Source organism: Triticum urartu, chromosome 3 (genome assembly GCF_003073215.2).
Source record: "Triticum urartu cultivar G1812 chromosome 3, Tu2.1, whole genome shotgun sequence".
NCBI lineage: Eukaryota > Viridiplantae > Streptophyta > Magnoliopsida > Poales > Poaceae > Triticum > Triticum urartu.
The window spans coordinates 304,267,829-304,280,381 of NC_053024.1; the positions used below are offsets into that span (position 1 = coordinate 304,267,829).

Here is a 12,553-nt window from a genome sequence, read left to right on the forward strand (position 1 = left end):
GACGTTGTTGGTGCTGGTGAGGCAAGTTTGAAACGATAAAATGGGCAAGCTTCAGTCTACTGCCCCCTCGGTCCCATAAGATGTTTGCAAAAACGTCTCATATAATGAGACGGAGGGAGTAGTTCGTTGTAAGATGCATGTGCAATGTTTCTTTGACACAATACAGGCCCTCATTCAAAACAATAAGATGTGCATTAAGGAAGGAGGGTTGTTCGCGCGTGCCACGTGAGCGGGGGCGTACTGTGCGGCGCAGCCAACGGAAGGAGCGGAGGTCTCGCGCTATCAGCGTTGAGCCGTCGAGAGAGAAAAAAAAGGGGAAAGAGCGCCAACCCCACGCCCCCACCAGCCCCAGATTCGTTCCACATCCACCGATTCCTCTCCCTCTCCCTTTCCTTCCTACCACCGCCGCCACCACCTGCGACCTCCCCGCAGCCGCCACGACCGCCGCCACCGCCTGCGACCTCCCCGCAGCCGCCGCGACCCCTGGGAACCCTCTCGCTGATGCCACGTCCTAACCTAGCGATTGGGTGAGAAAAAGTTGCCTTCGCATAGAAGCCAGCAAATCCCTTTCCCGAGGCGCCCTTCTCTCGTCCTTCCCCTATCGCACAGAGCGGCTACACGGAGAGAGACCCCCACCGCCGCTGCACACCACCATCGTCCTCCCCTCACCTAGGCCCCAGATCGAGCAGGCAACGCGGCGCTTGCAGACCCGCGACGGTTGGAGTTCTCGCGCCGCCGCCGGCTCCTATCCCGTGCGTCCAGCCCTACTTCGTGCACGGGGCGAAACAGTCGCCGCTGCCGGAGCGGCCCTCGGTAGCAAGGAGGCCCAGGTAGACATGGGGCCCGTCGCCAGTTCCCGATCCCGCGCGCGCCAGCCCCTGCTACGCGCACGCGACGAAACGGCCACTGCTGTCGGAGTGTCCTTCGGCGGCGAGGAGGCCCAGGGAGACAGGCCGGCGGTGACGCTCGTACTCCTTCGCGCAACCACTCCGACGACGGCCAGGTGATCCATTCCCCTCCCTATATTGTTCTCCTTTAGTGCTAGGTTTTCATGTTCCCATTGATTTGTGTGGGACTTTATCGCAGGATTGTTGCTGTCTCTGTTCCTTGAAATCCCATACATGCCCGCGTCCAATTTGTGCTCGTCGTCGCCTTCCTACAATAGCTACGGATCTGCAGGTATAGCCCTCCTTTTGTTTAATCCTCCTTTTGTTAACCCTCTTTTCTTTTCTCATTAATTAATATTTGTTTGGGCCATGTTCTGTTCTAAATGCTTGCTACTGATTGCTTGTGAATGGCGCTGGAGCTGGCCGACCAGACCCCTGGAGGTTGGAGGAGGCCTTGGGGAATGGGGATGATGAGCGGCCAGCTGTCGGCAGAACCCCACTGTCATCTCCCATATCCTGCCGTTGGCAATGTGGACCATGGAGAACGCGAGGAAGATTTGGTCTACCCAATGCGGCGATGAGGCGTCTGATGAACGAATAGTCTGTCCGGTCACCTTCGTTCAAGCTATGCATGTGCTCTCTTTTGTTTTCAACTCATGTGGTGATTTTCTGATGTCTTTCAAACTTCCAATTTTATAGATTGGAGGCTCTGCGGAAGAAGAACCTGGAGAACACCTCTCTTCCTTTACATCTAAAATTGAATTTACAGGTGATCGATTCATGAAGTTCAACTGTTTATCAAATTGAATGCAAGGGTGATTAGGATTTTATAGGATTATATTTGCTTATTGTCATAATATTTAAACTACTGATGATGTTCTAGAATGTTATTTGGTATTCCTTTCAGCTATGAAGTGGTTATTTTTAATGTGTTTTTGACAAGGGAACCTACCACTTTGATGATTTGGTATTAGAATGAAACAGACTTGCAATTTCAGTTTGCATCTACACTCTGATGCTTATGGTTTTGAAGTACATCTAATGCTTATGGTCTTGAAGTATGTATCACTGCACAGTTATTAACATATGACTCATACAAAACTTGATGAATTGCAGAGTTATAGTTTCATGATTTCATAACATACTTAATTCAAAAGTTTGGCCTCTATTTGACGAGCAGGTTGTCTTAGAAAATCGACAGCTGAAGGTGACTATTTCAATTCTTATAATCAAGAGCTACAAACTTCTTCTAGCTCCAAAACGAGGCAGGTAATGCAACTTATGCAAGTAAGTGAAGGATGCCCAACAGATTCAAAAGGGTGTGATGACTGCTTTGAAAAAGCATCACTTCCTAACATAAGCGAAGAGGAGAAAAGGAAGATCCTTCACTTTGTGATTATTGGTGGTGGACCCACTGGGGTTGAATTTGGTGCAGAGCTGCATGTTTTTCTTATCGAAGATATGGTGAAGCTATATCCTGCAATTGAAGAATTTTTGAAGATAAGAATTATTCAGCAAGGAGAACATATATTGAATATGTAGGTCACTATTAACTTACCAGATAATGAGCATTCATCAATCCTGCAGTAATAGCTAAAAAACTATTATATGACATCCGCTCATCACTAAGAATATGTTTTGGTATGAATAACAATCCTCCAGGGAAATTAATGTACTTGAAAGTCAGCTTCCATGCGCAGATAATGAGTTTGTACTGCTGGTTCACATATAGGAGACTAGAACATGCATGCTGCAGGTAGTGTGCTCCCAGCTAATCATCTCCTGGGATAATACTCAAATAGTGTCATAGAAAATGAACAATTTGAACATTTATTATTATTAGGAAAACAGTTTAGTCATTAAAAGTGGAACATATATCCTGATCATTGATTTCTTACTAGGATACATTGAACAAAACCACCTTACCTCCATGCTCCAAACAATGCTAGCGTAGGATTAATTCTTACCAAATATTATTAGTAGTTTCTGGATTGTGGGAGATTCCTCCCTGATCTTCATCCATTTTGCTTTTCTTTTTATGTGGATGTTCCTGACTTCTATGAAATTATCACGCTTACTGTAGACATTGCAATTTTATTGGGAATACGACATTTTGTTGATTTGACAAAGAAATTTTTCCTACTGTTTCAGTATCCATGCCTTTCGTTGTAGCGTCAGTAGATCTTCTCTTTTCTCCATGTTTACTATGAGATGATATATCTATTTCTATAAAGGATAGATGTGTTTGCTGAAACAAAGTTCCAAAGAGATGACATCGAGTTGAGTATGGATTCAGAGTGATAAAGGTCTCTGGTGGAGGATCATTGGTGTCGTATGGGATGGACGTTCGGTCTACTGGCATAGGTGCTCGTCCCTTGACTGGACTGGTGTGATGGAGCCATGGAGATGAAGTGTTTGTCAAATTTCTTGCAAGGGTCGCTACTTGCTTGCTGCCATAATATTTAAACAATTGTTGATTTTCTAAAATGTGTTTTCGGCATTAGTAGACTCACTTTTGATGTGTTGGTATTAGAATGAAACGTACTTACCATTTCAATTTGCATCTACAGTCTAATGCTTATGGTTTTGAAGTATACATCGCTGCATAGTTACTAACGTATGGTTCATATAGAACTTGATGAATTGCAGAGTTATAATTTCATGATCTCACGAGTTACTAAAATCAAAAGTTTGGCTTCTATTTGATGAGCAGGTTCTCTTAGAAGATCAACAACTGAAGGAGAATGTTTTAATTCCTATAATCAACGGTACAAAGTGGAAGTGGCTGCGAGCACACCACCGTCCGTGCACCTGTCCTTCCTCACTCCAACATCAGATGACCCATCGACCATGGCCATTGTCCCATGCGTGGCCAATAAATTTTACACTGCTGAGGGGAGCGACCAGCTCGTGGTTGTGGTGTCTGGTTGCTCCATCTGGGGTTTGGCGTTTTTTGAACAGGTGCACCACACCATCCACTGCCGATCAATGCCTCTCTTATTCGGATAGGACCATCTGTCGGTCTGGTCAGTTTCATATATTAAATTAGGCCCAAATCGAGTGGTTTCTCGAGGTCAGATGTGAGAAAATCGGATGAGAATTGGGGGTCTGGGCAGCACCTGGGTCTGTCATTGAGGCTTCTCTTTCTCTCGCGTGGCAGGTTGATTTGACTCCGCACAGCGTCTGCGTCCTCACCTCGCTCAAGGTATGTTTTTTTTGCTCTTTCCTCCTGTAGTGGAAATTATGTTTAAATCGTGCCGCTTACTGTCCCACCTGTTAACCTGCACAAGCCGTAATGCTTTTGTATGTTATATGTTTTGCTTAATTGACATGCTGTGATGTGTTCATGCGGTTAGCATTTCATGAATCTGGGAACTTTGTTTTTTTAGAAGATTATCTGAGAACTTCGTTAGTTCATGCTAGTGGTCACTGCTTCAATGATCACCTGTATCCAAAATCTTTTTGTCAGGATGTATAGTCCCGCGCCTTGCAAAATTGTGCCAGTTTTTGCAAATATGTAAAATAGGTGTCACTGTATCAGACTATCTGTAATAGGGTCTCTATAGTTCTAAAATCCTAACCATTCTGTTGTGAAGTGCACATGTTTCCTGCAAGTGGTATCCTATATTGGATATGCTTTGTACATGCGTATTTGTTATGTCGAATTGCTGCTGTTACTTATATAGACCTATTATTTTAGGTTAAAAATGTTGGCTTGGAGCCTATCCCTAAAGTCTTGTTGGTTTTTCTGAACATCCAAGAAAAAAACATGGCAGTGATCAGAGCATTTGGTACTGAGGGAAAAGTGAAGGGTCTGAGTAGTGTTCTTCCAATTGAAGTTGTTGAGCCTTCTGGTGTGCCCCAGAACTGGCTTTCTTTCAGCATCATTAAACAAAGCTTTGAATACTATGCTAGCAGTTTGTAGTTGTGCTCTAAATACATGTTCCCCTACTTGTAATCGCCACTTTTTGTTTGTTTCTGCATTAATTAGTGGATCTAAGGTAGTTAGACACACATTGACTATAATTGGTCATCTCTACTAAGACATGAGTGGCATCAGGACACATGTGCTACGAATCATATCCAAAAGCAATGAAAAGGGTGCCTACAACCTGGCGCCGCACAAGCTCCCTCTGAGGAGGCGCCACGGGGTGGCGCCCCAACTGCTAGTATATATGCGTATACGCATATTCCCTGTGGAGGCACACACACGTACTACCCGTGTGAGCATCTTCGAGAGACGTTTTCATTGACAACGAGAAGTTTACGGTGGCTTCGTAAATGTAAGATGGTATGCCCGTGCAATGTTGCTGTTAGAAAAATTGCCGTCTTAAAAAAAGTTCCCGTGCAATGAGATAAAACAATAATAAACATAATAACATTTATAATGACTAGAAAATTATCCCGCAAAAAATGACTAGAAAATTATCCATGTGTTGCAACAGAGCATAAAATATTATTTTCTTTAACAGTAATTGTCTCAAACATGTAGTATCACATGAATAGCGTGCCCCGAGCCTGCAATAACTAGGGATGGCAATGGGTACCTATTACGCGTGTACTCTGCGGGTAAAAACCCTATTAGGGCAAGGGTATGGATAAAAAAAATACCCATGAATACTTAAATAGGAAAATTTCACACCTATTGGGTATAGTGGGTACGGGTATGGTTTAGTATAACCCATACTCATGTATCAATGTACCCGCATATATTCTGACAAATAGACCTTACATATTATTTATTTACATATTAAATATATTATATGTACATAAATCCCGCAGCCCTAAAAAGCCCCGATCATGCATTCATGTTAGGCCACCTCACCACAATAGTTAGCCCACGAACGAGTATGCATTGCTGTCATGATGTGTTGTTGTTTATAAATTATTATTATTATTATAAGTTGTTGTTTATGACTATGTAATGTTCAAATTGATGTCTTGTAAATCTGGGCAATTTTACCCGCGGGTACCCATTTATCTTGATGGGTGATGGGTGATGAGGACATCAATACCATTGTTACACCCACAGCCCCTGTTGGTATACATACTGGACCAATTACTAGAGTTCGCGTACGCCAATTGAATTATCAGGTACTTTCGTTTCTTGGTAACGATTCTAATGTTCATAAGAATATGATGCTGCCTAAATTAGATACATTTGTTTTGCTTACAAATGAAGGGCCTAGCTTGGACAAGAAAGATGAACCTTGAAGCAAGTTCAAGCATGGAGATGATGGCATGCGCAAGGGGAACAAGAACGGAGTTACAAGTGATGATTCCAGGACTTTGAAGCCACCATAATGAGTGCATGAAGCCTTGGATAAAATATACAAGATGCCACTTCATAAATTTTGTCCAGAGACTATTTTAGGTGATGCATCACCTTATTATTAGGCCAGGCCCATGTATTTTCGAAGTACTTAAGTATAGGCTGTTTTTAGAGTCCGTATGTGTGGGGAAACAAGAGTTAGTGTTGGTTTCGGACCCCTCCACCAAAGGGCCGCGAAATTCCCCCTCTCTCCTCCGTATATACAGCCCTTAGGGCATCGTTTAGACTTTGGGTTTTGTTTAGATTAAAAGTTCGCCATAGCTGCAACTTCGCGTACTTCGTTTGTGTCCAACGACCAGACCAAGACGCCACAGAACCCCACCTTGATCAATAAAGCTTTCATTTTATATTCGCAATATCCAGATTGCAATCTCAGTTTCTTGCTTGTTCTTCATTTGCTCGCAGGAAACAGACCCTCATGGTCAGGTTGATCGTGCTCCGACGTGGTCAATGACCCCTCAGAAGTTGGTTTAGCGATTGCTAAGGCGCGACGTCTCGCCCGTTCGTAGTCGGATCGTCAAGGTCGACTCTCACAGAAACGATAGCCATCATCTCATCGAAACATCGGGACACCTTTGCCTCTATCAAGTGGTATCAGATTTCCAGGTTGATCGGTGAGATTTTACAGTTTTTCGTAGTTTAGATCGAGTCTATTCTTCATACCTATAATCCACGAAAAAAGCCAAAAAAAATTAGGGTTAGTTCATCATATCCGAACCAATCTGAGCCTTTGCATAGTCTTTTCAGTATTTTGCTTTGTTGAATTTGCGGTTGCATCGTCGTGTCTAGTTGCTGGTCTTAGAGTCTAGTCTTTTAGAGTTTCGAGTTCTGGTTATAAGTTGTCACGCCACCGCTGCACCATCATCATCGATCCGTATCCATATACCACCACCAATCTGTCTCCATATATCATCATCAATCTATATCCATATACCACCACCGCTGCCATATCCTACCATCATATATCCACTACCAATTCGAGTTCCTTTCATATTAGGTTTGTTTTCGAGGTCCGTCTAATTTCCGATTCGTGTCTCCTTGCCTGAGTAGGTCTCGGGAAAAAAAGTCTGGAGACCCCGGGCAGTTTTTAGGCCAAAATTTTCGCAGGCAAAAATATTTTTTCCTATCCTTTTTAGGCTTTTCTGAGTCTTTTGAGCCACGTGCCATCATAGTGATTTTTTGTCGCACTTTTTCGTCGTCGCTGCCTTGATTTCCAAAAAAAAGTCAATTTTTTTTTCGTGCCCATCCTGTCAGTTTGACGAGGGAAGAGTTTTGAGACACTCGCCATTATAGTGATTTTTGCAAAAAAAAGAGGAGCGCAAAAAAAGAGCGAAAAAAAAGTTCCAGAGTGTGATTTTCCCTTGTTAACGTGCAGCGCCGTGATTTTGTTAGTGTTCTAGGCTCGCGTCTCTAGCACGGTCTAGCCTAGGACCAGCACAGTCCCGTCGTTGAGCGTTTATTCAACTTTGCATCTCTGAATTGATTATTGCTGACCCTTTTTGCTACCATATTATAAGTCTTCCCAGCTCCACATACATCTACTCGTGCGTTTGACTCTCCCTGGTAATCGCTCTATCAAAGTTTTGAGAGTTTTGACTACGACGGTTGCCGATCACCGCCTGCTGCTGGGTAAGAACTAGTAAGAATTTGAGATTTGCTTGACGGATTTATGACATCCACCACCACCTCTTGTTAGCAGTCCGTAGGATCATATTCTTGTGTGTTTCTATTGCTGCTAACCATGGCAGGATCACAAGCCGACGAGACTGACTGGGAGAACCTGACAAATAAGGAGTTGCATGATAAATTTCAGCAAATGATGAGTGGACAGGTGCAAGATGTGCTAAACAGATTTGAAGAGGCCATGGAGAAGATAGATGGCATGGAGAAGACATTCGAAACAAAACTCGATAACAGGTTTAATGAATTGCTCGTGCGTCTTCCACTACCACCACCGGCTGCCCCTAACACACCTCTACAACAACAACAACAACAACGTCGCTTTTCAAATCAAGTGGGACAAGCACAACACATTCCCATTGACCCTAGGCAAAATTTTGGTGCCGCTGTTGATGCTTCTGCCGCTCCTGCTGCTACTGCAGAGGTGGAGGACCATTACGAGGATGAGGTTGACCAAAATCAGAACTACGTGTAACCACCAGCACCACCACCACCAGGTCGTCCTCATGCATATCATCGCAACGGTAGGGCTGCACCACCACCTGAGGTACATGACCATCTTCGTAAACTAAAATTGAATATTTCATAAGGATAAAAATTCTGTACACCATGGTAGAAACAATCAGTATACTCTTGTTCATAAGGATAAAAATATTACTTTGCTTCCTATGACTCCTGATTCTATTTTGAAAGATGGTATTAATAGAGCTAATAAAGCAAAACAGGAGAACAATAAGAGTGAAAATCAGATTGTGGCAAAAGAATTTGAGCAAAAAATGAAGCCTAATAATAAACCATCTAGTGTTGCTTCTGAAATTAAATTGAGAAGTGCATGTTTACTTGCCACCAAATCTGATATTGATGATCTAGATTTTAGCAAATCTGTTTGCTATGCTTTTGTGTGCAAAGAGGCATTATTTTCATTCGAGGACGTGCCTTCCTCTTTGCCTCCTGCTGTCACTAACATTTTGCAGGAGTTCGCTGACGTCTTTCCACAAGACGTGCCACCGGGATTACCACCAGTTCGAGGGATTGAGCATCAAATTGACTTAATTCCGGTGCATCATTACCCAACCGTGCGCCATACCGTACCAATCCAAAGGAGACGAAGGAGATTATGCGTCAAGTACAAGAACTGCTCAACAAAGGTTATATACGCGAATCCCTTAGTCCTTGTGCTATTCCTATCATGTTAGTGCCGAAAAAGGATGGTACGTCGCGTATGTGCGTTGATTGTAGAGGCATTAATAATATTACTATTCGTTATCGTCATCCTATTCCTAGGCTAGATGATATGCTTGATGAATTGAGTGGCTCTACAATATTCTCCAAAGTTGATTTGCGTAGTGGATACCATCAAATTCGTATGAAATTAGGAGATGAATGGAAAACAACATTTAAAACTAAGTTTGGGTTATATGAGTGGTTTGTTATGCCTTTTGGGTTAACTAATGCACCTAGTACTTTCATGAGATTAATGAACGAAGTTTTACGTGCTTTCATTGGACAATTTGTGGTAGTATATTTTGATGACATATTGATTTATAGCAAATCTTTGGAGGAACATTTGGTACATTTACGTGCTGTTTTTATTGCTCTACGTGATGCACGTTTGTCTGGTAACCTTGGAAAGTGCACCTTTTGCACCGACCGAGTATCTTTTCTTGGCTATGTTGTTACTCCACAGGGAATTGAAGTTGATAAAACCAAGATTGAAGCTATTGAGAGTTGGCCGCAGCCCAAAACGGTCACACAAGTGAGGAATTTCCTTGGCCTCACTGGTTTCTATAGGCGTTTTGTGAGAGATTTCATCACCATTGCTGCACCTCTCAATGAGCTTACAAAGAAGGATGTGCCTTTCGTTTGGGGTACCGCACAGAAAGAAGCCTTCATGGTATTGAAAGATAAGTTGACACATGCTCCTTTACTCCAACTTCTTGATTTTAATAAGATTTTTGAGCTTGAATGTGATGCTAGTGGAATTGGATTAGGAGGTGTGTTATTACAAGATGGCAAACCTGTTGCATACTTTTCTGAAAAATTGAGTGGGCCTAGTCTGAACTATTCTACTTATGATAAAGAATTATATGCTCTTGTTCGAACCTTAGAAACATGGCAACATTATTTATGGCCCAAGGAATTTGTTATACATTCTGATCATGAATCTTTGAAACACATTAAAAGTCAAGCAAAACTGAACCGTAGACATGCTAAATGGGTTGAATTCATTGAGACTTTCCCTTATGCCATTAAACACAAGAAGGGTAAAGAAAATGTTATTGTTGATGCATTGTCTCGTCGTTATACTATGCTTTCACAACTTGACTTTAAAATATTTGGTTTGGAGACCACCAAAGATCAATATGTTCATGATGCTGAATTTAAAGATGTATTGCAGAATTGTAAGGAAGGGAGAACTTGGAACAAGTTCGTTCTTAACGATGGATTTGTGTTTCGTGCTAACAAGCTATGCATTCCAGCTAGCTCCGTTCGTCTTTTGTTGTTGCAGGAGGCGCATGGAGGAGGATTAATGGGACACTTTGGCGTCAAGAAGACGGAGGATATACTGGCTACACATTTCTTTTGGCCAAAGATGAGACGGGATGTTGAATGTTTTGTTGCTCGCTGTACTACATGTCAAAAAGCTAAGTCACGACTCAATCCTCATGGTTTATATATGCCTTTGCCTGTACCTAGTGTTCCTTGGGAGGATATATCTATGGACTTTGTTTTAGGTTTACCTCGAACAAAGAAGGGGAGGGATAGCATATTTGTTGTCGTGGATAGGTTCTCGAAAATGGCACACTTTATACCATGTCATAAAAGCGATGATGCTGTTAATGTTGCTGATTTGTTCTTTCATGAAATTATTCGCTTGCATGGTGTGCCAAATACTATTGTTTCAGATCATGATACTAAATTTCTTAGCCACTTTTGGAGATGTTTATGGGCTAAGTTGGGGACTAAACTGCTTTTTAGTACTACTTGTCACCCCCAAACTGATGGACAAACTGAAGTAGTCAATAGAACATTATCTACTATGCTTAGGGCTGTTTTGAAGAACAATAAGAAAATGTGGGAAGAATGCTTGCCTCATATTGAATTTGCTTATAATCGTTCATTGCATTCTACTACTAAGATGTGCCCTTTTGAAATTGTGTGTGGTTTCCTACCTCGTGCACCCATTGATTTGTTGCCTCTTCCATCTTCGGAGAAAGTTAATTTTGATGCTAAAGAATGTGCTGAATTGATTTTAAAAATGCATGAGTTAACTAAGGAAAACATTGAGCGTATGAATGCTAAATATAAACTTGCTAGAGATAAGGGTAGAAAACATGTTGTGTTTGCACCTGGAGATCTTGTTTGGTTACATTTGCGTAAGGATAGATTTCCTAATTTGTGCAAATCAAAGCTAATGCCATATGCTGATGGTCCTTTTAAGGTGTTAGAGAAAATGAATGATAATGCATATAAACTTGAGCTGCCTGCAGATTTTGGGGTTAGTCCAACTTTTAACATTGCAGATTTGAAGCCTTATTTGGGTGAGGAAGATGAGCTTTCATCGAGGACGACTTCATTTCAAGAAGGGGAGGATGATGAGGACATCAATACCATTCTTACACCCATAGCCCCTGTTGTTATACATACTGGGCCAATTACTAGAGCTCGCGCACGCCAATTGAATTATCAGGTACTTTCGTTTCTTGGTAACGATTCTAATGTTCATAAGAATATGATGCTGCCAAAATTGGATACATTTGTTTTGCTTACAAATGAAGGGCCTAGCTTGGACAAGAAAGATGAACCTTGGATCAAGTTCAAGCATCGAGATGATGGCATGCGCAAGGGGAACAAGAATGGAGTTACAAGTGATGATTCCAGGACTTTGAAGCCACCATAATGAGTGAATGAAGCCTTGGACAAAATATACAAGATGCCGCTTCATAAATTTCATCCAGAGGCTATTTTAGGTGCTGCGTCACCTTATTATTGGGCCAGGCCCATGTATTTTTGAAGTACTTAAGTATAGGTTGTTTTTAGAGTCCGTATGTGTGGGGAAACAAGAGTTAGGGTTGGTTTCGGACCCCTCCACCAAAGGGCCACGAAATTCCCCCTCTCTCCTCCATATATACAGACCTTAGGGCATCGTTTTGACTTTGGGTTTTGTTTAGATTAAAAGTTCGCCATAGCTGCAACTTCGCGTACTTCGTTTGTGTCCAACGACCAGACCAAGACGTCATAGAACCCCACCTTGATCAATAAAGCTTTCATCTTATATTCGCAATATCCAGATTGCAATATCAGTTTCTTGCTTGTTCTTCGTTTGCTCGCAGGAAACAGACCCTCGTGGTCAGGTTGATCGTGCTCCGGCGTGGTCAATAACCCCTCGGAAGTTGGTTTAGCGATTGCTAAGGTGCAACGTCTCGCACGTTCGTTGTCGGATCGTCAAGGTCGACTCCCACAGAAACGATAGCCACCATCTCATCGAAACATCGGGACACCTTTGCCTCTATCAACGGGTATGGGAAAAAATTGTACCCACCAACGGGTATGGGTACGGGTGATGTGTAAGGTTTTTGGATGACGAGTAAGGGTATGGGGTGGCTCCACCCGTACCCAAACTCTGCGGGTGCCATCCCTAGCAATAATGGGT

General features: G+C 42.5%; 1 protein-coding gene across 7 annotated transcripts; it reads left to right on the forward strand.

The window, feature by feature from the left end:
* The first annotated feature begins 328 nt into the window (after positions 1 to 328).
* On the forward strand, positions 329 to 4,899 carry LOC125543878. 7 transcript variants are annotated; one of them, XM_048707373.1, is made up of 8 exons: positions 339 to 1,003; positions 1,087 to 1,179; positions 1,319 to 1,496; positions 1,587 to 2,425; positions 2,550 to 2,643; positions 3,601 to 3,848; positions 4,048 to 4,092; positions 4,588 to 4,899. In XM_048707373.1, exons 5-8 carry the CDS (start codon positions 2,631 to 2,633, stop codon positions 4,810 to 4,812), a joined length of 531 nt encoding a protein of 176 aa, XP_048563330.1. In that variant the 5' UTR covers positions 339 to 1,003; positions 1,087 to 1,179; positions 1,319 to 1,496; positions 1,587 to 2,425; positions 2,550 to 2,630; the 3' UTR covers positions 4,813 to 4,899. The 7 variants fall into 7 exon arrangements, 3 of the variants coding, with proteins under 3 accessions (XP_048563330.1, XP_048563329.1, XP_048563328.1); XM_048707372.1 differs by having other exon boundaries at positions 1,319 to 1,487; XR_007298976.1 differs by lacking the exon at positions 4,588 to 4,899 and having other exon boundaries at positions 329 to 1,003; positions 1,319 to 1,487; positions 2,550 to 3,504; positions 3,601 to 4,094.
* Positions 4,900 to 12,553: the final 7,654 nt, after the last annotated feature.